Source organism: Panthera tigris, chromosome X, assembly GCF_018350195.1.
Source record: "Panthera tigris isolate Pti1 chromosome X, P.tigris_Pti1_mat1.1, whole genome shotgun sequence".
Taxonomy (NCBI): domain Eukaryota; kingdom Metazoa; phylum Chordata; class Mammalia; order Carnivora; family Felidae; genus Panthera; species Panthera tigris.
Genome location: NC_056677.1, coordinates 109814311 through 109839335, shown reverse-complemented (window position 1 = coordinate 109839335; position 25025 = coordinate 109814311). Strand labels below are relative to the sequence as shown.

The following is a 25025-nucleotide window of genomic DNA, read 5'->3' as shown; positions in this document are numbered from 1 at the left end:
TTGGTCTAAAGGGGCAATGGATTAGGTGACACTAGTAAATGACCTAGAAAGAAAAGAACAAAAGCTGATCTCAGCTCCCTGGTCCAAAATCAATGCTTACTCCCACTCTCTCTCCGACCGCTGCTCTGGTTTGGCTGGGCAGTTTTGTAAGCTCAGTGGTGCCTTCCACCCTCTGAACAAAACAACAAAGTATGTCCTGAGTGAATCAACGAGTCTCGGCTCTGGTACAAGTCATTCTGCCCTAAATAGGGCCCTGCTTCTTTCAGCATTTGTCAACACCATCTATAGGCTAAGCATTGTGTACGGATTAGACTCTGATGAATAGGAGGAGCTTCTAGCCTAGTTAGGGGGAGACACACAAATCATTTCCATACACTGCGGGCTAATGTCATAGCAGAGCTGTGTCCAAAAGTATGGCAGCACCGCAGCTGGGGGAATTAGCGGCTCTCCTGTAAAAGTCGAGAAAGGCTTCTTGGAGAAGGTAACTTTTGAGCCGGGCCTTGGCGGAAGCTTAGAAATTCAGCAGATGGGGGAGGGAAAAGAGGTAAAAATACTACAGGCAAAGGGAACAGCCTGAGAAAAAAGTACGGGCTAATCTTTGGAATGGTAGAAAGTTACAGTTGGGGTTCAGACTGTGAAAGGTTCTCTGCCACAGAATTAAACACGATCCTGCATCACTCCAATTATAATTATTTTAGTTTATGTGCTTTTCTGGGTTTTCAGCTGCTTTTCAAAAAAGAAAATAATGAGCTCCTATTACTTTATATTAAGAAAACAAGAACCTTAATGATAAAGGAGGAAAGTTCAGGATCTGCAGTCAGGGATGAAAGGCTGTTTTTACTTGTAGTGGTTTCCAATTAGTGCTGCTTTGATGCCCGCCCAAGCAAATCACTACAAGAAAGCCAAGGGAATCCCCTCCCCCAGACTGCAGAAGGGGACGCTCGTCTTGAGGACAGTGGGAGCCCTCCAGGGAAGATCACGTGCACCCGGCCCGCAATATTTCAAAATGGCTCGTGCATGCAAAGGGGCCCTGCCCTTTCGTTCCACATTTAACACCCTGAATGGAAAGCTCTATGAAGAGACTCTTTTTTTTTTTTTTTTGCCCCCCCGAGCAGGCTGCTGTAAGCAAGTGTTGGGTTTGACCTAAGTGAGCCCTAGGCTTTACTCTTTCCATGTCGAGTGGTATGTTTGGCCTGCACGTATTAGAATAAAGTAGAATTGGAATTGAAGAACATTTCCTTCAATCAAATTGCTTTTCCCATCCTGGGCAACTAATTGTCCATACTTTTTTTTTTTTTTTTTTTTTTTTTAGAGACAATTCAGTTGAGCTGACTGCCTTCGTTCATGGGTGGAGGTTCTTTTGTTATCTGCCATGGGCTCCTAGCACAAAGAAAAATCTGGACGGAGTCATACGTGGCTAATTAATATGTCACCTAATTTCGTTCCAGGTAGCTTTCTTTTAAAGAGAGAAATGGAGATCTTTACCTTGCCTCCTTTTAAAATTATAAGCAGAGGGATGAAGCCTTTTTAAAAGAAAAGATAAAAGTAAAACACCCTTAATTCCCATGCCAGATCGAGTTTAGGAATGAGTGACAAAGAGGAGGGGAAATGAGAGAGGCCCAGTAAACTCAGCAGGAGGTAAACTGCCCCTGTCACACTCTGCTGCTTTCAGGGCTGTGGTGTCAGAGGACATTATCACCTGTTGTTGCTCTCTTTTGAAAAGCTCATTAACTCTCCAACAGTTTAGAAAGTCTTTCTTCTGCAAAATAGTATGTGTGGATTTATTTTTAAAAATCCCAGTTTCTTTTGGAGCCCAAAGGTTTATTTCCCCACCATGTGTAGAAGGTTTTACATGAAGGAATGGCCTGCCCCAAGGTACCGCCACACACTATACTGGGGGACTCAAAGGTATTGGCCAGTTGGCTAGATGGGCTGGAGCCCTGCTCTCTGCTCTCCCAAAGGGGGACACTGCCTCACCCCAGAAGCCCTGGGAATTACTTGAGAGCCTGCAATTGTTCCATTAGTCTCGGATTTTTTTTTTTATGTTTATGTATTTTTGAGACAGAGAGGAAGAGAGAGAGAGAGAAAGAGACAGAGCATGAGTGGGGGATGGGCAGAGAAAGAGGGAGACACAGAATCCGAAACTGGCTCCAGGCTCTGAGCTGCCAGCACAGAGTCCATCACGGGGCTCGAACCCACAAACCGTGAGATCATGACCTGAGCTGAAGTCGGACGCTTAACCGACTGAGCCACCCAGGTGCCCCTCTCAGATTGTTTTCTAATCAAATGCACCATGGATTCTAGTGTGAATAGTACACACCAAGAACCAAAAAGAAATCTGCAAACAAGTCTATCAAGAGTAGGTTTTACGGTGGGGTGCATGAGTGGTGCAGTCAGTTAAGCATCCAACTCTTGATCTCAGCTCAGGTCATGATCTCACAGTTCATGAGTTCGAGCCCCACGTCGTACTCTGCACTGGCAGCATGGAGCCTGCTTGGGATTCTGTCTTTCTCTCTCTCTCAGCCCCTCCCCTGCTCATGCTCTCTCCTTCTCTCTGAAAATAAATAATCTTAATTTTTTTTTAAAAAAAGAACAGTTTTAGGGAAAAAAAGCATGAAACTTTACTGGAGAGACAAGTCTAGAAGGAAGTACATCCAAATATTAGTAGTGATTATCTGTGGCTGGTAAGACTACGAATAGGATTTTTTTTTCCTTTTATCTTTCTGTATTTTCTAAATTCTCCATAGTGAGCATATATGTCTTTTACAATGAGAAAGAAAACCAATAGACCTTATTTTTTTAATGTTTATTTATTTATTTTGAGAGAGAGAGTGGGGGAGGGGCAAAGAGAGAGGACAGAGAGAATCCCAAGCAGGCTCTGCACTGTCAGCGTAGAGCCCGACACGGGGCTTGAGCACATGAATGGTGAGATCATGACCTGAGCTGAAACCAAGAGTTAGATGCAGGGGCGCCTGGGTGGCTCAGTCGGTTAAGCATCTGACTTCGACTCAGGTCATGATCTCACGGTTCGTGGGTTTGAGCCCTGCTTGGGCTCTGTGCTCACAGCTCAGAACCTGGAGCCTGCTTCGGATTCTGTGTCTCCTTCTCCTTCTCCCTCTCTCTCTCTCTCTCTCTCTCTCTCTGCCCCTCCTCCACTCTCTCTCTCTCTCAAGAATAAATAAAAATTAAAAAAAAAAAAAAGTTAGATGAGTAACCGACTGAGCCACCCAGGTGCCCCACCAACAGGCCTTATTTTTAAAAATGAAGGAAGAAATAGATTTTAACCATTGTTTACAGCTCCTGCAAATTTCTTTTCTCCCTCCTCACTCATGCTCTTAGTTCATGCCCATGCACATCTGGCTCCTTCCATTGCCCCAGTGGGCATTGCTCCTCCTAGGAGACAAGCCTCTCTTCCTCTGAGATGTAGCTCACCTCTTCTCAACCCTTTTTGGGGGGTTATATCTCAATAAAGCTGGGATAACATACAGTTCATCCATTTAAAGTATATAATTCAACTGTTTTTAGTATAGTCACAGAGTTGTACAACCCTCACCACAATCCACAATCAACTTTAAAACATTTTCAGCACCTCAAAAAGAAGTCCCATGCCCTTTAGCTATCATTCTTCAACCCTCCTCATCTCCCCACACCAACCCTAAGAAGCAACCACTAATCTACCTTCTGTCTCCATAGATTTGCCTATGCTAGACATTTCATGTAAATGGAATCCTATAATACGCGGTCTTCCATGATTGGCTTATCGCGCTTAGCATAATGTTTTCGAGGTTCCCCCATGTTGCAGCATATATGAATACTTTATTCCTCTTGAAAGCCAAATAATATTCCATTGTATGGACTGTGTATTTGTTTATCCATTCATCGGTTGACGGACCTCTGTCTTGTTCTGCCTTTTGGCTGTTGCTAATAGTACTGCTATAAGCATGCATATACATGTACTTCTTTGAGCACTCATTTGTAGTTCTTTGGGGTATACGCCTAGGAGCGGAATTGCTGGGTCATATGGTAACTCCTGTACTTGACTTTGTGAGGAGCCACCAAACTGTTTTCCACAGCAGCGGCACCATTTTGCATTCCCACCCACGATATGAGGGTTCCAATTTCTCCACATCTTCACCAGCACTTTTGCTCCTTTTTATTTTATTTTATTTTATTGTCCTTTTTAATGTAGTCATCCTAGTGGGTGTGAAGTGATATCTCACTGTGGCTTTGATTTGCATTGCCTGAGGATTAATTGATGTTTAACTTGACTTCATCTTACCAGGCAAAGACCATTCAAACTGCTATCCCAGATTAGTCCAGGGGTTTACCCAGCCCAATAGCCAGTTGGTCGTTGAAGAAGAATCCCAGGAAAAATATTTGGGGAGAGAACATGGTTGTACTTATTAATAACCACCTCAAAAGATGAAGGATTTATTCATCTTGTGCATATAAAAAAAAATAGTTATCTGGAAGGCGAAAAATATCTTAATCACCTTGCATACTTTCTGGAATATAATATATGTTTCATTAAATATTTATATTCTACAGGCTTATAGTAATGGTAATATTGGCAGCAATTAATGTTATGGGGGGATTACTTTGTGCCAGGTCCTATGCTGCACCCTTTACATGCATTGTCCCAAGTAGTCATCATAGCAGCCTATCATTAGCTTCATTTTACAGTTAAGGAAACTAAGCCCCAGAGGAGTTTAGAATCTGCTTAACGTCTCACTGCTAAGTAAGTAAGGGAGTAGCTGGCATTCGACACTCATGTGGGCCAGACTCCAAAATCAGTGCTCTTACCTACCACTCCTAACAGGTTTTACAGGATAGCTCTGAGAATACAACCAGCATTATAGCACGGTCACTAAATGAAACTGTGCTCTAAATTCAAAATAACTAAGTCACAAGCAAGTTTTTAAAACACAATCTCTTCCTAGGTCCATCCTGCATGTCCTGTGGCAGTAACGAGTACTCTATGACATGGGATGGCCTTTTATGTCCCCAAGTTACCTTGCTCAAGTTTCAAAGAGATTCCCCTGAGTTCTAGAATTTGATGACCCAGACTGTGTTCACATTATTCACATTCTTTGCGGTTTTCGTAGACATTTATCTCGACCCCACTGAGTAATATCCTTCCATTGGAAAGTGGGAGGTCTTATGTTTATGGCAGCCCCTTATCCCCTTGACATTTAGGCAGACCCTCTGTGAATCTTCTCCAACTTGCCAGTGACCTTTATGATCGCCCAGGGAAACTGTGAGGGTTCAGGGGCGGGGAGAAGCTCAGAGCCTTTTTTTTTTTTTTAAACTTCTAGGGAAGTTCAATTGGAAGGCTTTGCCATGAATTCAATTTTTCTTCCCACGTGCTATCTCAGAGAGAGTTTGGAGGTAGGAGGAGGCCTAAAGGAAACTCTTTCATTAAAGAGCAGGCCGTCACCCGCCCCCCCCCCCCGTAGACTAATGACCATATTCCATTTCCTCATGGAGTGGGGGGGATTACTCAGCCTCAGCCTTTAGTCTTTCAGTTTCCACTCTTGGGAACTGTATTATTACCTTGTAAAACAGAGCATCTCTCCTATTAGCGTTAATTGAACCCATCTTTTTCCTGTTAGAAACTATAATGTTGACTTTTATTTTCAGAGCCCTGTATTGAGCCTCTTCACTTTGGAAGGTGATGGAGTTCAGTGCCCAGAAGTAGGCTGCGAGGGGGTTTGAGCATAGCAGGAGGCAACTGTTGGGGTATCAGAAGTTTTATATATCCCAGTACCCTTTCTCGCACTGTTCTTTCCATCACCCTGGCTTTACCGTGCCCCTAGCCTTTGTGAAGATGTGCTGAGTGTTATAAGCATGCTCTCTCTTCCAAATCATCAGTTGAAATGAATCGTTTTATAGTAGCAAAGTGGAAAAATGCAAGAAAATAATTTCCACCAGTCTTCCTCTTTTGGCGAGATCGGAGAGCAAGCCCCAGAAGGCATTTCTGGGCTCAGGACTCCCACCAGTGTCCAAATGAGATTCAGGCCTCTGGCTCCTCCAGAGGCCTATATATCAGGCCAGTCCATTCTTAGCCTGGAGACAGTATTGAATAATTACTCCACTGCCAGCAAATTCCCTGGCCAGAGTCTCCAAAAACTTAGTAGAGACTTAAGATAGCCTTGATTACGAAGAATGCTTTAACTTCCTTTCTACCAACAACACTGCTTTAGAAAAATAAGGAGTATTTTATTTTTGTTTGTTTACCAGCGGACATCTATTGTATAGATATTTTAATATTTCTTTATAAACGTATCCACTTCTCTCCAGTCTGTAGCGCCTTATTTTGTGTGTCCCTGTACATCTGAAACAAAATAATAGGCCAGAAATTTTGCTGGGTAATGTGAGTATGTGTATTGATACATATTTGCATATATAATGTGCTCACTCTCTCCTCCTCCTCCTCCCTGTCTCTCTCTCTCTCTCTCTCTGTCTCTTTCTCACACACACACACACACACACACACACACACACACACACAATTTGTCTTATATTTAAAATAAAAGCCAAAGCAAATAAATAAAACATACTAGGATTCACTCCCTCCTATCTCCCCCCCACACCCATGGGCACCACAATATACACACAAAGAAACCTTCCTCCTCTAGCAGATGTGAGTTTCTCTGACTATATTGTCAGGAGAATTTCATAGCGCCTACAGTGCTCTGAGCACCCTGCAATTGTGATCTGCAACTGTTAGCCCGAGCCTGCATGGAAAGGGGCCATCTCTAGGGTAATAGCATTGTAAATTACAATCAATGCACTCAATTACACCCAGAAACCGAAAGATATGTAGTGCTCCAGTGTGCTTTGTAATCAGCACCTTTGAGAATGTAGGTAACAGCATTCTGAACAAACAATGGAAGCTGAACGTGCTAGAAAATGAACGTTGGAATTAAATCATCCTTCTGATAGGAGAGGCACCTTATATGGCAAACAACTTTTTTTTTCCCTAATATCATTTTATTGATTTTTTTTTAAACTAAATTGTGGTCTTGTAGCCTAGAATGTCTTTTAAAATCATTTATGGCTCTAATCAGCCTGGCAGAGCCTTTCTGTCATGCTGATAAGGAAATTAAACTTTTCTCATACTGGGTTTACTTGCCTCTTATGCACAGATGTTTTCTTTTTCTTTCAGGGAACTAATTCAGAAGTTGAAATCTTTCATCAGCTTCTATAGTGCTTTGCCTGGCTACGTCTGCAGCCACAGTCCTGTGGCTGAAAACGACACTCTTTGCTGGAATGGACAAGAACTCGTGGAGAGGTACTCTTTTTTGAATGTTAAATATAGCAGAACTTGGGAAAGAATCATTATATGTTCATCTCAAGGTTAGTTACGTGTTCTCTCTGCCTTCATTAATTACAGAAGAAAACTTCTAGGAAAAACATACACGTGAGCATCTGTGACATGCCAGATGCTGTCTGTAACCTAGAGCCCTTACAGAATTTACAAACTTGGAAGCATGTAGAGAACTGTGCATTCAGGGACATTTTACAAGGTGTGCAGCATAAAACAACTTTGGCTTATTGCATCGCCTCATTATGTGGACCCTTGTTTAAGGGGTTTGAGGAAATCACATACATACCAATGGCTATCATTTAGTGAGAGTTAACGGCATATGAAGCGCCATGCTAAGTGCTTGTCTGTATTAACTCTTTGTATCCTTACACCAGTCCTCTGGAATGAATGCCATTATTTCCCCCACTTTATAGACGAAGACGGAGGAAAGAAGAATAGGGAGGGAAAGAGGAGTGCCATTTCATCAAGCAGTTTTGCTGAAATGGTTGATCACCGAGTGTTAATAGAATCTGTGCTAACATCTGTCATCTATGAAGAATTTGCTCATCGCTGGAAAGGAAAGAATATTTATTCAGCAAATATTTACTGAGCACCTTCTAAGCGCCAGTCATGTTGAAGTGAACAAGCCAGGCAAAATTTCCTGTCCCGGCGAAGCTTTCGTTCTAGTGGGCTCGTGGCATTCCTAACCTCCCTTGCTTCGCATGTGTAAGGAACAGTTTGGGATTAAGGGACGAAATTAGGAGGGGGAGAATGCTTAGGAAACCATGTGGAGCTGACGAACACGCTTCCAAACCTGTCCCAAGTGGCAGCATCTTGTAAGGGGGAATACAGAAGATACTTGAACTCGGGTTCTGAATCTTTTACTAAAGAGTTGCTTAATCTAGGGCAAGTGACTTAATCTCTCTGAACCTTGGTTTCCCCGTCTAAAAAGTGAGGTGGTTGGATTAGAGCCCTTCTGCTCTGGCAGTCTGTGGGGTTTTTTTCTCATTCATTCATTCATTCATTCATACATTTATGTTTTGAGATCCTGTGGGTTAGGCACCAAGTTAGTGCAAGGGATATGAGGGTGAAGACAGGCAAGTTACTTGCTCTGAGGAGCTTATAGTCTAGTGGGGACCAACATCAGGACAGGTCATGATGCTCAGTGGCTAATGAATTAGTCATGTAATGTAACGGACAGAGGAAGGCTTTGGAGCCAGATGAACTTGGGTCTGTATCTCTGTCCCGCTACTCACCGCGTGGGGCCTTGGGTGAGTCACTTAACCTAGACAGTCCCAAGGTCCTCCTCCATAAGGGAAGGGCATCTCGCAGGGCTGTTATAACTATTAGGTGAGGTCATGAATGTAAAGTCCCTAGCCGGCTGGCACATACCAGAAGCCCAATCCAGGTTTCTTCTGTTCCTTCTCCCTTTCTCCCTTCCCCCTCCACCTCTCCTCTTCCCAAGCACATGCCTGAAAACCCGCTTATTTCTCAACTAAGCCGTGTTACTGACCTGGGACAGTGAGAATGAGGTGCTAATGAGACTGAAGTTGCATGCCACCCTGGATGAGTCATTGAACTTGCAGGGAGATCGACTTGCCTCCAGCAAACGTGAATCGGGCTACAGGGACTAATGGCCCCACGCATCCACTCCACTCTGGAGAAATCGTGCATATTTATCATCCTAAAAGCTCATCAGGTTCTAAGTAGAATCATGAAAATGTACTTAACTGCTATGACATATTTTTTTAAAGTGTCAGAGAAAAGCCATTGGTATTTGGCTTTATAAAAAGCAGATGCTTTAAAACAGGTATAAACAATATAATCTTTAAAAAAAAGAAAATGCCCACAGGTCAAATATGTGGTTCTTACATAAGCTTCATGAGAAACCATCCCAGTGACTTACCCACTGGTATGCTAATAGGGTAAAAATGAACAATTCCTGAATACTAATTTGTTTTAAGCAGCATATCTTCTAACTATGGTCTGGTTATTTTTATTTTTAAAATATTTATTGAAAAAAACTTTTTTAATGTTTATTCATTTTGAGAGACAGAGTGCAAGTGGGGGTGGGGCAGAGAGAGAGGGAGACCCAGAATCTGAAGCAGGCTCCAGGCCCTGAGCTGTCAGCACAGAGCCTGACGTGGGGCTCGAACTCACAAACTGTGAGATCATGACCTGAGCCGAAGTCAGAGGCTTAACCAACTGAGCCACCCGGGCGCCCCAATATTTATTTATTTTTGAGAGAGAGAGAGAGAGAGCAAGAGCCGGAGAGGGGCAGAGAGAGAAGGAGACACAGAATCCGAAGCAGGCTCCAGGCTCTGCTCTGACAGCACAGAGCCCAGTGCAGGGCTTGATCTCACAAATGGTGAGATCGTGACCTAAACCAAAATCAAGTCAGATGCTTAACTGACTAAGCCACCCAGGCACCCCTAACCATGGTCTGTTCTTAAAGAAGAAATTTTAATTGACAGTACATTTATTTGTTAATGTATTCATTTATTTACTCATTTAACAAATATTTGAGCACCTACTATATATCAGGTGCTAATACCGTTTCTCTATTGTTGTGTTTGTTTAAGGCCAAATGTTGTAATCCTGATGGATGTATCTCCTATTGCTCTTTAAGAAAAACAAAATCAGATGATCCAGTTTTAGTTAATTCAAAAGAATTTCTTCCCAGGCCTGTGTTTTTTGAATTAGTGGTATTTTTTTCCCAAAGTTTCTTTTATTTATTTTGAGGGAGAGAGACAGAGCAAGCATGCATAGGCAGGTTAGGGGCAGAGAGAGAGAGAGAGAGAGAGAGAGAGAGAGAGAAAGAGAATCCCAAGCAGGCTCCACGCTTAGCACAGAGCCCAACGTGGGGCTCAGTGCCATGACCGTGAGCTCATGACCTGAGCTGAAATCAAGAGTCAGATGCAGATGCTCGACCAATGAAGCCACCCAGGTGCCCTGGTGGGATTTAAAAAAAAATGTTTCTAAGTTCATTTATTCATTTTGAGAGAGAGTGAACATCAGCAGGGGAGGGGCGGAAAGAGAATCAGAAGCAGGCTCCGCACACTGTCAGCATGGAGCCTCGTGGTGGGCTCGATCTTACGAACCACCCAGGTACCCCTGCGGTGAGATTTTTTTAAATTGAATTTTGCTCATATAAACTGCTTCATGCACAGTATACTTTCATGAAGGATGTTTCCCGAGAATCAAGAAAGTCCTCTTCTCTCAAATGATGGAATCCAAAGCCTGCTAAATTTGAACGAGCCTAAAAATTAGTGAAATGAACGTTTGCACCATTAAAAGAACTCTGTTAACTGAAGTATTTTTTGTTTAATTTGCTAGCTTTAAATATCTCATGGTATCAAACAAAATAATAACATAAAACAAATAGTATCGAGAAAAGCTATTATTCCAAACCCCTTCTGAAAAGTCTGTTGTTTCAAAACAAATTTTATTGTTGATAGGTGGTATCTAGGGAGGGAGGGCAAGAAGGAAGGAAGGAAGGAAGGAAGGAAGGAAGGTCGAGAGGGAGGCAGGGAGGGAGGGAGGGAGAAAGGAAGTAAGGAAATCAAACATATCTGCAGATAGAAGGGTAATATAATCCAGGAAGTAACTCTTGGTTAGTAACCTCAGGTTATAATTAACCTATACTTAAATTACTGACCTAATGCGATGATTGGACTAGGGAATAGTGTCAAACTAGATTTAAAAAAAAAAATTACTCAAGGATATACATTTAGTAGTACAGAGTTCTGTAGCCTGAGGACATGTGTGCCCTCTATTTGTACCATTTATAAAGATTAACTTCACACTGCACATCTCATCGATAGTAAAATGTCTTTCCAGAGCTTTTCTTTGAATTTCTCATTTCGTTTAGTCTTAAGTAACAGTTGCCACTTCATATGGCCAAATCAGTTGTAACCTTGTTATAGTTACAGGTTGGGTTTATATTCCTTTCAAAGTATTTTACTCTCAGTCAAGAAAATGTATGAAAATCAAGGATCCTGAAGGGAAATGAGACTTGTCAGTGGAGACACCTGATTAAAAGGAACATATTGATACTAAAGAAAATATGGATCAATATCCATGTCAGCTGGGTTGTCAAGCTATTTATACCCTCCTTCTACCCATGTACATATAGACCACTCAACTTTTAAAGAGTTCAAACCACTGTTTCTCTAAATATGGTCGTATTTCACATCCTTTCAATTGTTGGCTCTTATGAAACTAATCAATTAAAACATGAACGAAGAGAATGTCTCCACAGATCTAGTCTGACGGAGTACCACATAAAGCTGCCATTTGTCCTCGTAACCTCCCCACCGCAACCCACCCCACCCCCCATCTTGGCTTGAGGTAAACATTGGATTCTGGGATTTAGCAGAGAAATCTTGGAATTAGTGAACTTGGCTCATGAGAGGGTACGCGCTTTCGATCTGAGTTACCATGTGTCGTATAGGCAGAGCTTTCGTACAACTGCCTCTGTCAAACTACGGAGAATTTCAGTTAGAGAATCCCTGGGACCAAGAGAAGCATAAAGGATCCCATGGGAGTACGTTAACCCTGGGCTTAACAGGTAAACGTAGGCTCTGCCTGCACTGGTGCTGAAAATACCTGTATGAAGAGTAAGCAGCGTAGTAAATACATCGTCACACACCCTTTGAGAACTGTGAGGCTAAATATCTGGATCACGGACTAAAATTTTCATTCTTCTTCCGGATGGTTTGATACCCTCTGGAAGGTAAGCCCCACTGTACTGTTTAATCAAGTTTGTCTTTAAATTAGTGTAACAGGAGATACTTAAACTTACACGTGTTCAAAAACTGCTAGTTTGAAAAAAATGCGATGTTGTCTGTACATTTAGCATCTGATCGTTCAGGTTCATGCAACAAAGACTGAGCACTTCTCATACACTGGGCCCCGTGGGGCACAGTGATAAGTAGAATCCAGTGCCTGCTGCTGCTGAGGAGTTTACAGCTTAACGAGAAGCCGTCCAGGGAGAGTTCCCCTCAGCGGTGTCAAAACAGAGGCTCTGCCCCTCCTTATTTATTGATCGCGTGTGTGTAATTGAGGTGAAATTCACATAACATAAAATTAACCTGTGTAAGGTATACAATTCAGTGGCATTTCGTACATCCATGATGTTGTATAATCACCACCTCTGTCTAGTTTTAAGACCTTTGCATCGCTCCAAAGAGAGAGCTTGTCCTCATTAGCAGTCATTCTCCATTCCCCGCTTCCCCCAGCCCATGGCAACCAACCAACAGTCCGCTTTCTGTCTCTATGGATTTACCTATTCTGGATGTTCCATATAAATAGACTCATTTACTTAGCATGATGTTTTTAGGGTTCATCCACAATGTAGCATGTATCAGTACTTAAGTCCTTTTTATGGCCAAATAATATTGCACTGTCTGGATATGGCACATTTTGTTTATCCACTGTCATCGGTTTTCCACCCATTTTCACGTGAACCCTGAGCTCTATCAGGCTTCTCTCACCACCTCTGGATTCCTCACGGCTCACCCTTGACCTTGAGGACAGGGCAGCCAAACCTTCAGGTCTCCCAGCGCCATCATCTTGGACCACCACCTAAATGCTAGCCTCTCCTTCACCTCTCCTCTTTACACCCCTTGCAGTCATTCTCCCGAGTGTTTTTCTCTCAGCCGTATGTGTGTGGTCAAGTAGCTTCTCCTACCATCAGCACACCTCCCAGAGGGTTTTATGCGTCCCTAGCGATTTTGAGGCTTATCAGTTCTGTATATGTAAGGACTTGTACTTTGTGGCATGACACCTTAGCCCCCTTTGTGATTCAGTCCTGGCTGGTCTTGCTCCTTGTCATGTTGCTGGACTGGTTGGGCCTGGATCCAGGTCAGCTCCTGAAAATTGCTGTTATCTTCTTGGCAGTTCCACATAGCCACTTCTGCACATAACAAATCAGTATCTATTTTGTGTTTGCTCAGGATGACTCTGGGACTCTCTCAGTGGAATACGTGAGGCACCTGGCATTAGAGAATATACTCCCTGAGATGTGCAGGGGCAGATTTCACTGAGGGTGCCTCCTCTCCCTCCTCTGTGATCTTACCTCACATTTCACCTGAGAAAGTACACACACACACACACACACACACACACACACACACACCATGTGTGTAACGCACGCTTATTTCCACTGATCAGACAAGTCTTCCCATATTCATAATGCCTCTTTAGAATTACTCTGCTTAATTGGAAAGGCCAAAGCAGGAATATACAAAGCAATTGGTTTAGTTTTCAAGGATTTTTGTTCCTATCTCAAAACCTATTGCAGACAAGTAGGGTAAGGAGACTATTTTTCTCTCTCTTCTACTGGGTTGGATGGATAGACTGTGGCATATCAATCAGTGGGAGTGAGCATGAGATCATCCCTTAACACCCAATTCCTGACATATGCAATATAATTTTAAAAATGAGAGCAAAAAATATCTTCTTTTGGTCCCTATAATCTAGGAAAGGTGAGGGAGAATAGTTGATTGTTTTCATAAGCTACTTAATTTTTAAGTTTATTTTATTTTTTGAGAGAGAGAGCATGTGTGAGCAGGGGAGGGGCTGGGAGAGAGGGAGAGAGAAAATCCCAAGCAGGCCCCACACTGTAAGTGTAGAGCCCGATACAGGGCTCAATCCCATAAACCGTAACATGATGACCTGAGCCGAAATCAAGAGTCAGACACCCAATTGACTGGGCCAACTAGACATTCCCATAATGCAGTTATTTTATTTTATTTTATTTCATTTTATTTTATTTTATTTTTATTATTTTATTTTATTTTTATTATTTTATTTTATTTTATTTTATTTTATTCTTTTATTTAAATTCAAGTTAGTTATTATACAGTGTGTAGTCTTAGCTTTAGGAGTAGAACCCAGTGATCCTTACATATGATACCCAGTGCTCATCCCAACAAGTGCCCTCCTTAATGCCGTGACCCATTTAACCATCCCCCCACCCACCTCCCCTACAGAAACCCTCAGTTCTCTATATTTAAGAGTCTCTTATGGTCTGCCTCCCTCCCTGTTTTTATCTTATTTTTCCTTCCCTTCCCCTATGTTCATCTGTTGTGTTTCTCAAATTCCACGTATGAGTGAAATATGATATGTGTCTTTCTCTGACTTATTTTGCTTAGCATAATGCACTCTAGTTCCATCCACATTGCAAATGGGAAGATTTCATTCTTTCTCATTGCCTAGTAGTAGTCCATTATATATAAATATATATACAGACACAATACATACACACACAGACACACACACACACACACACACACAATCTGTGGCCTATGGGTCTTATCTTCACTTCTTTCCTTTACCATCAAACTGAAGATGGTGAAGTTCTATCTAGATACAGATACAGATATAGATATAGATATAGATATAGATCTCTATATATACACCACATTTTTATCCATTTGTCAATGGACATTTGGGCTGTTTTCATAGTTTGGCTATTGTTGATAGCGCAGCTATAAACATTGGGGTGCACGGCACCTGGGTGGCTCAGTCGGTTGAGCGTCCGACTTCGGCTCAGGTCATGACCTCAAGGCTTGTGAGTTCGAGCCCCACATTGGGCTCTGTGCTGACAGCTCAGAGCCTGGAGCCTGCTTCATATTCTGGGTCTCCCTCTCTCTCTCTGCCCCTCCCCCACTCATGCTGTCTCTGTTTCTCAAAAATAAATAAACATTAAAAAATTAAAAAAGAAACATTGGGGTGCATGTGCTCCTCCGAATCAGCATTTTTGTATCCTTTGGATAGACACCTAGTAGTGAAATTGCTTGGTTTTAGGGTAGTTCTATTTTTAACTTTTTGAAGAACCTCCGTACTTTTTTTCAGAGTGACTACACCACTGTGCATTCCCACCAACAGATGTTGGCAAGGATGCAGAGAAAGGGGAATGCTAATGCATTTATTTTAAGAACACTATGTAGGGGCGCCTGAGTGGCTCAGTCAGTTAAGCCTCTGATTCTCGATTTCGGCTCAGGTCATGATGTGACAGTTCATGAGTTCGAGCCCCGCGTCAGTCTCTGCACTGACAGTGTGAAGCCTGCTTGGGATTGTCTTCTTCCTCTCTCTCCCTCAGCCCCTGCTGAGACCCTGCTCATGCTCTCTCTGTCTCTCTCTCTCAAGATAAATAAATAAAAACATTTAAAAAAAATCCTCTGTTTTGAGGACTTTGGTGGAAAGGGACCAATTTCTAGCACTAACACGTCTTTCATTTGGTGTACATAACAAAATGGGAAGAACTTCACCATCTTCCGTTTGACGGTGAAGGAATTAAGTGAAGATAAGACCTACAGGCACCAGTGTATACATTTTCAGACGCACATGTACGCATGCACAGCTCATTGAAGTCACATCCAAACAAGCTAGTGATATACACCAGTTGTTGTCTATAGCTCCCATGCTCTCGTGCTGAAATAGGTTATTTGTTATTTGGGTTTTGCTTATTTGTGTTTTAGGTTTAGGTGGTGGCTTTCCTCCTAATGGCTCAGGGCAGTGCACGTACAACTTTTTCTCTTCCTTAAAGATTTTATTTTTACATAATCTCTACACCCAGCATAGGGCTCGAACTCACAACCCCGGGATCAAGAGCCACACACTCCACTGACCGAGCCGGCCAGCCCCCCCAAAGATTTTTGTTTTTTTTTTAAAGTAATCTCTACACCCACCATGGGGCCAAACTGACAACCCCAAGATCAAGAGTCACATGCTCCACTGACAGAGCCAGCCAGGAGCCCCCATACAACTTTAAATATGGCACAGCCAATGGAAGTACCAACGGGGAAGGAAATATACGAGACAGACTACAGAGCCAAAAGGAAGGGGGCACAGGAAGAAAAAAGTAAACAGTGGATCGTGGACATAATATTCAAGGGCATTGATTCATGTCCTGAAGTCATTTGATCGGAAGTTTGTTTAGGCATAGGGCAGACTAAAATCATGCCAAAGTCAAGGCCCGGTGGTTCTTCTTAGCGGCCCCTGTCGTGATGGTTTGGGGATTAGAAACTTTAGCATCGTCTTCTGCATCCCAGCTCTTTTCTTTCTGTGGCTAGTTCTTCCTTTGGCCCCTGCCCCACAGGAAGCTCTGCTTACTGGCGAGAGGAGAGAATGTTTGCCTAGCCCTACAGGTCTTGGTCCCCCGCAGACGTTTTTGGATTTCATTTTTGCTTTAGTTTTCCTGGAAGCGGAAACATACGCTTGGTTCTTTCTGATTTGGGGAACTGCTATGTTAGTTAGCCTGAGTGCATGCCCTAGAATGAAGGTACTGAAGCACCCTACTGCTTGCTAGCATGGCAGTTCGCATCTCCTACCTCGCTTCAGGTAAGTCCAGATTATTCATGGAGAGGCTTTGAAGGAAAACTGGATCATGTAGAGGAGGACTTGATTTGGTAGAGCATGAAGTATTTATGGCAGCTGAAGACTTTTTAAAATCCCGGTAAGGTAAGACATTAGATAAGTTTGGAGTGTACCTCCGTGTAATAATCCCTCTGAGAGCTTAGATTGGCATATTTTTCATCATAGCTTTATCTCAAAAGTAGTGTTTAGTGACAGGTATTTTTCAGGACCTACTCTATGGCAATACGTGACACTTATCCCTTAAGATTATGGTGTCGCCTATAGTCGCTCTGCCTTCAGAATTGAGTGAGAAAAACCCAGCTTATCCCACAGACTGACAGCTTAACATGGTGTACCACGTCTGGGATCCGGGATGGGCTGCACCTGACTACTCTCATGTCTGAAGTACCAGGACATATTTTCATGGCTCAGTATTGATGTCCGTAACCACCTGTTAAAGACCCACGGCTTATTACTATAAACAGATTGTGTCCTATTAGTACTTAGGCCAGCCCTTCCTGTGCTCAATCGGATCAGTTCATTATATAGAGAACATTTGGGGCCCTTCAGGGCCAGTCTCAGGATACCCATATCCTCAACAAATAAATACCACCTCCCAATTGCCCTTCGAAATGTGATTCTGATGGTGGGCAAGGCCAGCCTCATCTTATGATCATGGCTCAGAGCACCAGAGCTCTTATAGCCCAGAAAGCTTAGGAGATGTGTCCATGAAGGACTATAGCTGCCTTTAAGAAATTACTCATTTAACATACCAGAGTTTCTACACTCTAAATATCATTTCCTCCTTCAAAGCAAGTGCATTGGTAGGTCACAGACTGATTATATGGATGCCGCCAGTCCTCAAAACCTTTTTCTACATCTTCTTTGGGAAAAGCCTTGAGGGCATATGGCCAGCCTTTGGGGCCTGTCGGTTGCTGGTTCTCAGCCAGCTGATCTTCAGTGGTGCAGGCTGAGGATTATGGTAAAAAGACCCTGAGAGGTTAGCAAACAGGAGTCAGGTGACAGGTGCATCTTGGGAAGAGTGCAGTCTTTAGAATGATGCAGATGGAGATTTTCATCTCCGTTCAGACACTGCGTGCTTCGGGCAGGTCATTGGACATCAAATTCTGTTACCTGATTTGTCAGATGGGGATGATACTTACTCTACAGCATCGTCGTGGAGATGTGTTCTAGCACGCAGGCACTGAATACACACGATAGCTGTTGCTGATGTTACCACGTCATTATAGTTTGGCCGAGCAGGCCAGATAAATAAATGTCCAGAGCAAGGGTGAAGAAGTATAGGCCACTCCTCCTGTAAAGGTAAACTGGATTTGGAGGAAAATATCTACAAGTCTTTTGGAACCAAACGGGTGAATGGGGTAGCTGATCGAGCCTGTTCATACCATGCGGGGTCCCTTTGGAACAAGAAGGTGAAATAATGGGGCTGTTCGTTTCTTGTGACACTGTGATCAGCCTCAAATGGGATTTCCAAAGAGGAGTTCCAGAAATGTTTCAAGTAATGTCACAGTCACTGATGGACACGACACGGTTTGGGCTGTATACGTAGTGGTAGATGTTTAGGAATTTGAAATCTGTCATTACTTTATGTTCACCTCCCAGAGAACATGTAAGGTAGGTGGAGAATTGATTGAAACAAGGCTGCTGGGCAGGATGAGTCCCCTGACCTGTTCCTGAGAAGGCAGCTGGGCAATCTCCTTTAACAATTCCAGTGTCGGGGTGCCTGGGTGGCTCAGTCGGTTAAGTGTCCGACTTCGGCTCAGGTCATGATCTCACGGTCTGTGGGTTCGAGCCCCGTGTCGGGCTCTGTGCTGACAGTTCAGAGCCTGGAGCCTGCTTCAGATTCTGTGTCTCCCACTCTCTGCACCCCTCCCCCCCACACACACTGTCTTTCTCTCTCTAAAAAATAAACATTAAAAAAAATTTTTAAAACACAATTCCTGTGTCACTGCATCAGAATGCTTCTGACCTTGGGGCGCGTTGGCCCAGTAGGTTAAGCATCCAGCTCTTGATTTCGGCCCAGGTCATGATCTCACGGTGTGTGAGTTCGAGCCCACGTTGGGCTCACGTGCTGACAGCTCAGAGCCTGCTTGGGAATCTGTCTTTCCCTCTCTCTCTCTGCCCCTCCCCTGCTCACGCTCTCTCTCTCAAAATAAACTTAAAAAGTATAAAGCTTCTGACCTCCACAAACACCTGAAACACACCCAAAACATTTTCACCCAATTACTCTGACCCAGGAGGGCTACTGCTGGTAGTCAGTCACTAAGTATCAAAGAAAACAGACTCTTGAGACTTGCTTGTGTGAAGGACAGGAAAAGATCTGTCAGGGAAGCCTTGATTGGGAGCCTCCCACCAGCGGGCCTGCCCTTCGCCCGCTCCGACTCCCTTGTTGTTGTAAATGTCGTGGTGGTAGTGATTTTTTTTAATGTTTATTTATTTTTGAGAGAGAGAGAGAGCGTGAGCAGTGAAGGGGCAGAGAGAGAGAGAGAGAGAGAGAGAGAGAGACACTGGGCTCTGAGCTGTCAGCACCGAGCACGATGCGGGGCTCCAACCCACGAACGGTGAGATCATGACCTGAGCTGAAGTCGGACGCTTAACCGACTGAGCCAGCCAGGCGCCCCATGGTGGTAGTGACTCTTCTCCCCTGCGTGGCACAGGAAGTGTCGGGCAGGTGCCACTTCTTTACTGCCTGTGGCCCCGGTTCTTCCCCCAGGGTACGAGCTCTTGGCGGCTCCTTTAAAAGAAACTCAGCTCTCCAGGTTTTGTCCTTTCCTCCTCTGCTTAAGCAAGGGCAAAACTATCGTTGGAGTTTTCGATGACTTTCACCGATAGACATACAGCCAAACAGTTGGGGGTTAACAAAAAGTACACGGAGGCAAATCTCAACATGACATGGCAATCATAAGACACAGCGGAGTCGTGTTTCAGCCCCTACCTTTGGGATCAGCGAGCCACGGTTTGAATTTCTGGTCTAGTATGCACTAGCTTTTTCTCTTCCCTGAGTCCCTGTTTCCCCATCTGTGCAATGCAAGTGATGATTTCTACCTTAATAGACGGCGGAGAGAATTCAGAGAGATTGTGAAATGCAGAGCATAGCGCCTGGAACACAGTAGGCCCTCAAGAAATGGTAGCCACGGGGCACCTGGGTGGCTCAGTCGGCTGAGCGTCTGACTTCTTTTCGGCTGAGGTCATGATCTCACGGTTCGTGGGTTCGAGCCCCGCCTCTGGGGCTCTATGATGACAGCACAGGGCTTGCTTGGGATTCTCTCTCTCCCTCTCTCTCTGCGCCCTCCCCCACTTGTGCTCTCGTTCTCTCTCAAAATAAATAAACTCAAAAAAGTGGTAACTAGGATCGCTGTTGTTCAATAAAAGAAGCCTGTGAAGAGGCCCTCACAGTTCTTCCCCAGAAGGTAGATGCAGCCAAGCCTCATTTCAGCTCTGTTCAATGACCCACTTCTTAATTCTTCAGGAGGACAGCTTCACCCACTCGCTCTTATTTTTAATTTATTTCCTCTCCTTCCTGCAAAAGCAAACAAACAAAACACTCCATCTTTGGTCCCAGTTGGTGCACGTTTGGTTGCAGCACCTTGGTCCTAGTTGGTGGGCATGTGAGCCCACTGGGGAGCAAGTGAAAGTCACTGCAGCTAAGCATAGGCACTGGGCTGGCCTTCCACCCTTCGTACTGCATTTTAGAGCAAAGGTGGTTTAAAGAGCTTCTCCTAGGATTTCTTAATTGTAATTAACACAGGGAATCGTCCTCGATGACTTACACTAGAAAGCAGGACGGGTCTAGTTCCAGGTCAAGTCGAGGTGCCCAAGGCTCTAATGTCCTTTTTGTCACCCTTGGCTTAACCTTTTTGGAAAAGGAGAGAGATCATTAAAATCGGTCGTGATTTCCCAATTTCTCAAGCCAGTGAATTTTATTCTTTTACGTGAGCGTGGCTTTGATCCTTGGGCTGGTCGCCCTTATGATGAAGTTTCATTTCCCCGTGAAGGAAACCTTTTAATTTGTAGCTCCTGTGTCATGTGGAGCTTTCTACTCTTTGCCCTCTCATATTTTAGTGACCTCCATGCCAGATGATCTTAAAAACCACCCAAACCATGAACCCTTGCCTAGTTTGAGCCGTTCATTTGCTCATTTCATCCCTCTTCTTGCTTCTGGGCACAGCTTCAGGCCCGAACCAGGATGAATCTCTGTTCCAACAGGAGCCAGACTAACCTGTCCTCACCTGAGGTTGGGGCACATCAGCTTTGGATTGGAGGGACATGTAGCGTGTGGTGCTACACAACAACTCAGGCTGAAAACTTTATCTCCAAATACGATTAGGGAGGATTAGGACAGGGACCATTCCAGAAGGGGCCAGAAAAAGGGCTGTTGGACTGGCTTACCCCTACCTATCTTTAATTTTCTTTTAATGCTTATTTATTTTTGAGAGAGAGAGACAGACAGACAAGAGTACAAGCAGGGGAGGGGGAGAGAGAGAGAGGGGGAGACACAGAATCCGAAGCAGACTCCAGGCTCCGAGCTGTCAGCACGGAGCCCGACGCGGGGCTCGAACCCACGAACCGTGAGATCATGACCTGAGCCAAAGTCCGACACTCCACCAACTGAGCCGCCCAGGCGCCCCTACCCCTACCTATCTTTAACTCAACGGCATGTCTTCTGAAGAGCCCGAATCCTCCTGCCCCACGTTCTAGTCTGGGTTATGGACCCCTCAGCACCTAGGTGTTCCTCTAGCATATCCCCAGTTCCCCTGTATTAGGAGCTTTCACATGTGTCTTTTTCTGCTAGTTCTGTCTTCTGCCTGAATATCCTCATTGGCTAGCTGTACGTGGCGTAGAGTAACGTCTCCATCCACAATGAATTCGGTGGATGAACTGACAAACGTACTTGTGGCTAAACAAACGTGAGGACCAGATCTAGCTTCCCCGTGGTGTCACTGTGTGCCTTTGGACAGGTTGCTTCAACTCTGTGTTCTGTTTTCTTCTCCTGTGAAATGGTGACATTAATTCCTCCTCTTTATTACCTAAGTGTTGCCGCAAGCCTCCAATGACAAAATGCATTTGAAATATCTTTGAAAACTACAAAGTGCCCTGCATTGACTAGGTATTAATGTAGAAAAGTAGATCAGATATGGAGGGAAGTTCTGCCCTGAATAAATGGAACTGTGTGCTGGCTAATTAACAATTACTGGGTGAGCTCTCTTTATAAACGCTTTAGCAGCTTCCTGAGTATTTCTCTCTATGCATCTTTCCAGAGATACTATTTTTGATTTTTTTCTTTAAGAAAATCCACCTATTCCCCACTAATTCTATTTTTATTTTTAAAAATTTTTCATGTTTGCTTATTTTTGAGAGAGAGAGAGAGAGAGAGAGAGAGAGAGAGAGAGAGAGAGAGACAGATTATAAGCGGGGAAGGGACAGAGAGAGGGAGACACAGAATCCAAAGCAGGCTCCGGGCTCTGAGCTGTCAGCACAGAGCCCGACGCAGGGCTCGAAGTCACAAACTGTGAGATCATGACCTGTGCCGAAGTCGGAAGCTTAAGACTGAGCCACCGGGGCGCCCCCCACAAATTCTATTTTTAAACAAGTCCATCCATGGTGCTAAATAAACCGGTTGGCCCTGGATAAGGAAATACTTTGAGGGGTTGGTAGCATCAGTTTAAATTAATAAAAAGTCTGAGTGACAGACCATTTTGAAATAAATGTAGTTTTATTACTTTCAAACACATGTAATAACAGCACTGGGAACAGAGCTTGGAGAAAGCCTGCATCAGAGAATCAACAAATAAGAACCAGTGGTAATGAGGCTATTCTGGGTGAATGTCCTGCTAAAGACCATCATCCTCAAATTGGCTAACGTTCCCCTGGTGAAATCCATTTACTTAAGAAACACTTTTTCCCTCACTTCATAGACCTTGAGGAAAGTCCCATTAAAAATCACTATACAGGGCACCTGGGTGGCTCAGTCGGTCGGGCGTCTGACTTCAACTCAGGTCATGATCTTGCTGTTCGTGAATTCGAGCTCCGTGTTGGGCTCGGTGCTGACCGCTCGGAGCCTGGAGCCTGCTTTGGATTCTGCGTCTCCCTCTCTCTCTCTGTCTCTTTCCCGCTTATACTCTCTCTCTCTCTCAGAAATAAAAATAAACATTAAACATTTTTTTAAAAAAATCACCACACGTTTTAGGCGCCTGGGTGGCTCAGTCGGTTAGGCATCCAACTCTCGACTTTGGCTCAGGTCATGATCTCGTGGCTTGTGGGTTCGAGGCCCCGGCAGGGCTCTGCGCTGACTGTGCAGAGCCTGCCTGGGATTCCGTCTCTCCTCTCTCTGCCCCTCCCCTGCTCGCTTGCGTACGTGTGCGTGTGTGCGCTCGCTCTCAAAATAAATAAATACACTTTCCAATATCACTACACGTGGCTTCTGGATAACCCAGCTTTTCCAAATGCCCGCGGATGGCGGCTGGTCTGGCCATAACAAATAGTAATCCCGAGTAGCAAACACCATGTGGCCCCCACGGGGATCAACTTGACCCAGTTTGCCTGAGAACGTCCCCTGTTGGGCACGGGAGGTTCTGAGTCGTCAGTCTCAGGCAGAGCAAGACGGTTGGTCACCCGCTGTCAGCTATGCCTCTAACAGCCACCAAATCTGGAAGAGAGGCGCGGTTGTAGGGAGCTTCCGTCGGAGGGCCAGAGGCGGGCTGGGAGCGTTGCCGCTCACCGAGTCTGCTGGTGTCTCTGCCCGCACTTTTGACCTTTTCTCACCATTTCCTCCCCGAGACATTTCGATCACATCTCTCTTCCCTCACCTCCAACTCCTACGGTCGTAGCACGACTTCAGAAGGTAGGACTGAAACAACAGAGGTGGGTCGTGATAATCATAGCATTTCTATGGTGCTTCCCACGTGCCAGGCACTGCACTCGGCACCCTTGTGTGCGTTAACTGAGTTATCCTCACATTAGCCTTTGGAGCGGGACGTTCCCATTGCCCTCCTTTTACTGATGGGGTTAAGTAACTAACCCAAAGCCACAGCACTAGGGGGTTGGGATCCAAAACTCAGGTAGTCTGTGCCCTTCTACCCACTACACTGCCCTGACCAGCAAACGCCTGGCTTCTCTCCTTCATGGGACCAAAGCTCTCCTTCCTTCTTTCTGCTTTTGACGGAAATTCTGATGTACACTTGCTTTTCTGTCCAGTCCAGCAGACCCGGAGCGGGTGTTGTGTCCAGCTTTTCCCTGGCTTGTGCTGCTAAATCCTGTCCTTTCCTTGGGCTCTCCCCGGGGCCGAGCCAGCTAACATAGCAATGCGTTTCCTGCCTTTCCTACCCGGCTTCTCTGCTCTCAGAGCCACTCAAGGCTATAAAGTGACATCCCCTGGGAGAAAGGGGATGACCATCTGAGGCTAGCCCTCCATTCAATCTCCTCTACACACATAGCTCCTGTAGTAAAGCCGTTGCCTGTGTATCCCCTATGGAGCTTTGGAGCCCACGTAAGAAGAGGCCCTCTCAGCCCTGTTCTGGAAGTCCAGCCTGGGTCCTAGGTTGCAACCTTGGGCGAGTCACTGCCCTTCACCTTTTTCTTTCGTTTATAAAATGAAGGGGTCGGACAGAACGGCCTCAAAAGCTCCTTCTAGCCCTAGCAGGCTATGAGATCCCATGACAAGGATATTGGACGGGGAGGGAGTCTGAAAGGAGGAGGAATACCGTAACGCCGCCACCACGAAGGCTGGGAATTTCCAGTTGCTTCTCTGACGGTTCCCAAACAGACCAAAGCGAAAGTGCGTCAAAAGGAGCCCCAGGGTATAATTGTTGTCCTTAGGACAGCAGTGAACTCTTCATTTGACTCCTCCAGGCATCTCTGGGGCGGCAGGGGTGCGGGTGGGTGGCCTGAGATGTTGTCGGAGTGGCCCTTCGTTTCCGATATTGGAGAGTTCGGGGTGAAATTCGTATGATTAAACCTGAAAGAAAACATCTCTCCCCCACCCCCAGAGCACCACATAACCCCAGTGGGGCTTCTGAGCAAAAGAAATGGAATTCAGGGTCTGTTGCTGCAAATAATATTTGACAGAAGCACCCAGAATTGAAATGAGACGCGCTCTAAGCACAGGGCTGTATCAGTGAGGGGAGAGCTACATGTGGAGAAGTGCCCGGGGCCGCAGGGCAGGTAAGAGCCAAGGAATACAAAGCGGCTGAGAACACCAGCGTGGGCGAGCCGGTCTTCGCTCTCTCCGAGACCCTTCGGGGCTAGAGAGCGAGGCCGAGTCCCGACCTAGTTGTCCCCGCGTGCATTGCTGTGAGCTTTTATTAAGTATTTATGTAGCACTTTTATATCTGAC

At 44.8% G+C, this 25025-nt stretch overlaps 1 protein-coding gene across 1 annotated transcript in view; it reads left to right on the top strand.

Annotated features, from left to right (window-relative positions):
• Nucleotides 1-25025, top strand: part of GPC3 (glypican 3) — a 422120-nt gene that overhangs the window by 285036 nt on the left and 112059 nt on the right. Inside the window, exon 5 of the mRNA XM_042974938.1 lies at nt 7169-7294. Coding sequence (XP_042830872.1) covers nt 7169-7294 — 126 coding nt within the window. The remainder of the gene's footprint in view (nt 1-7168; nt 7295-25025) is intronic.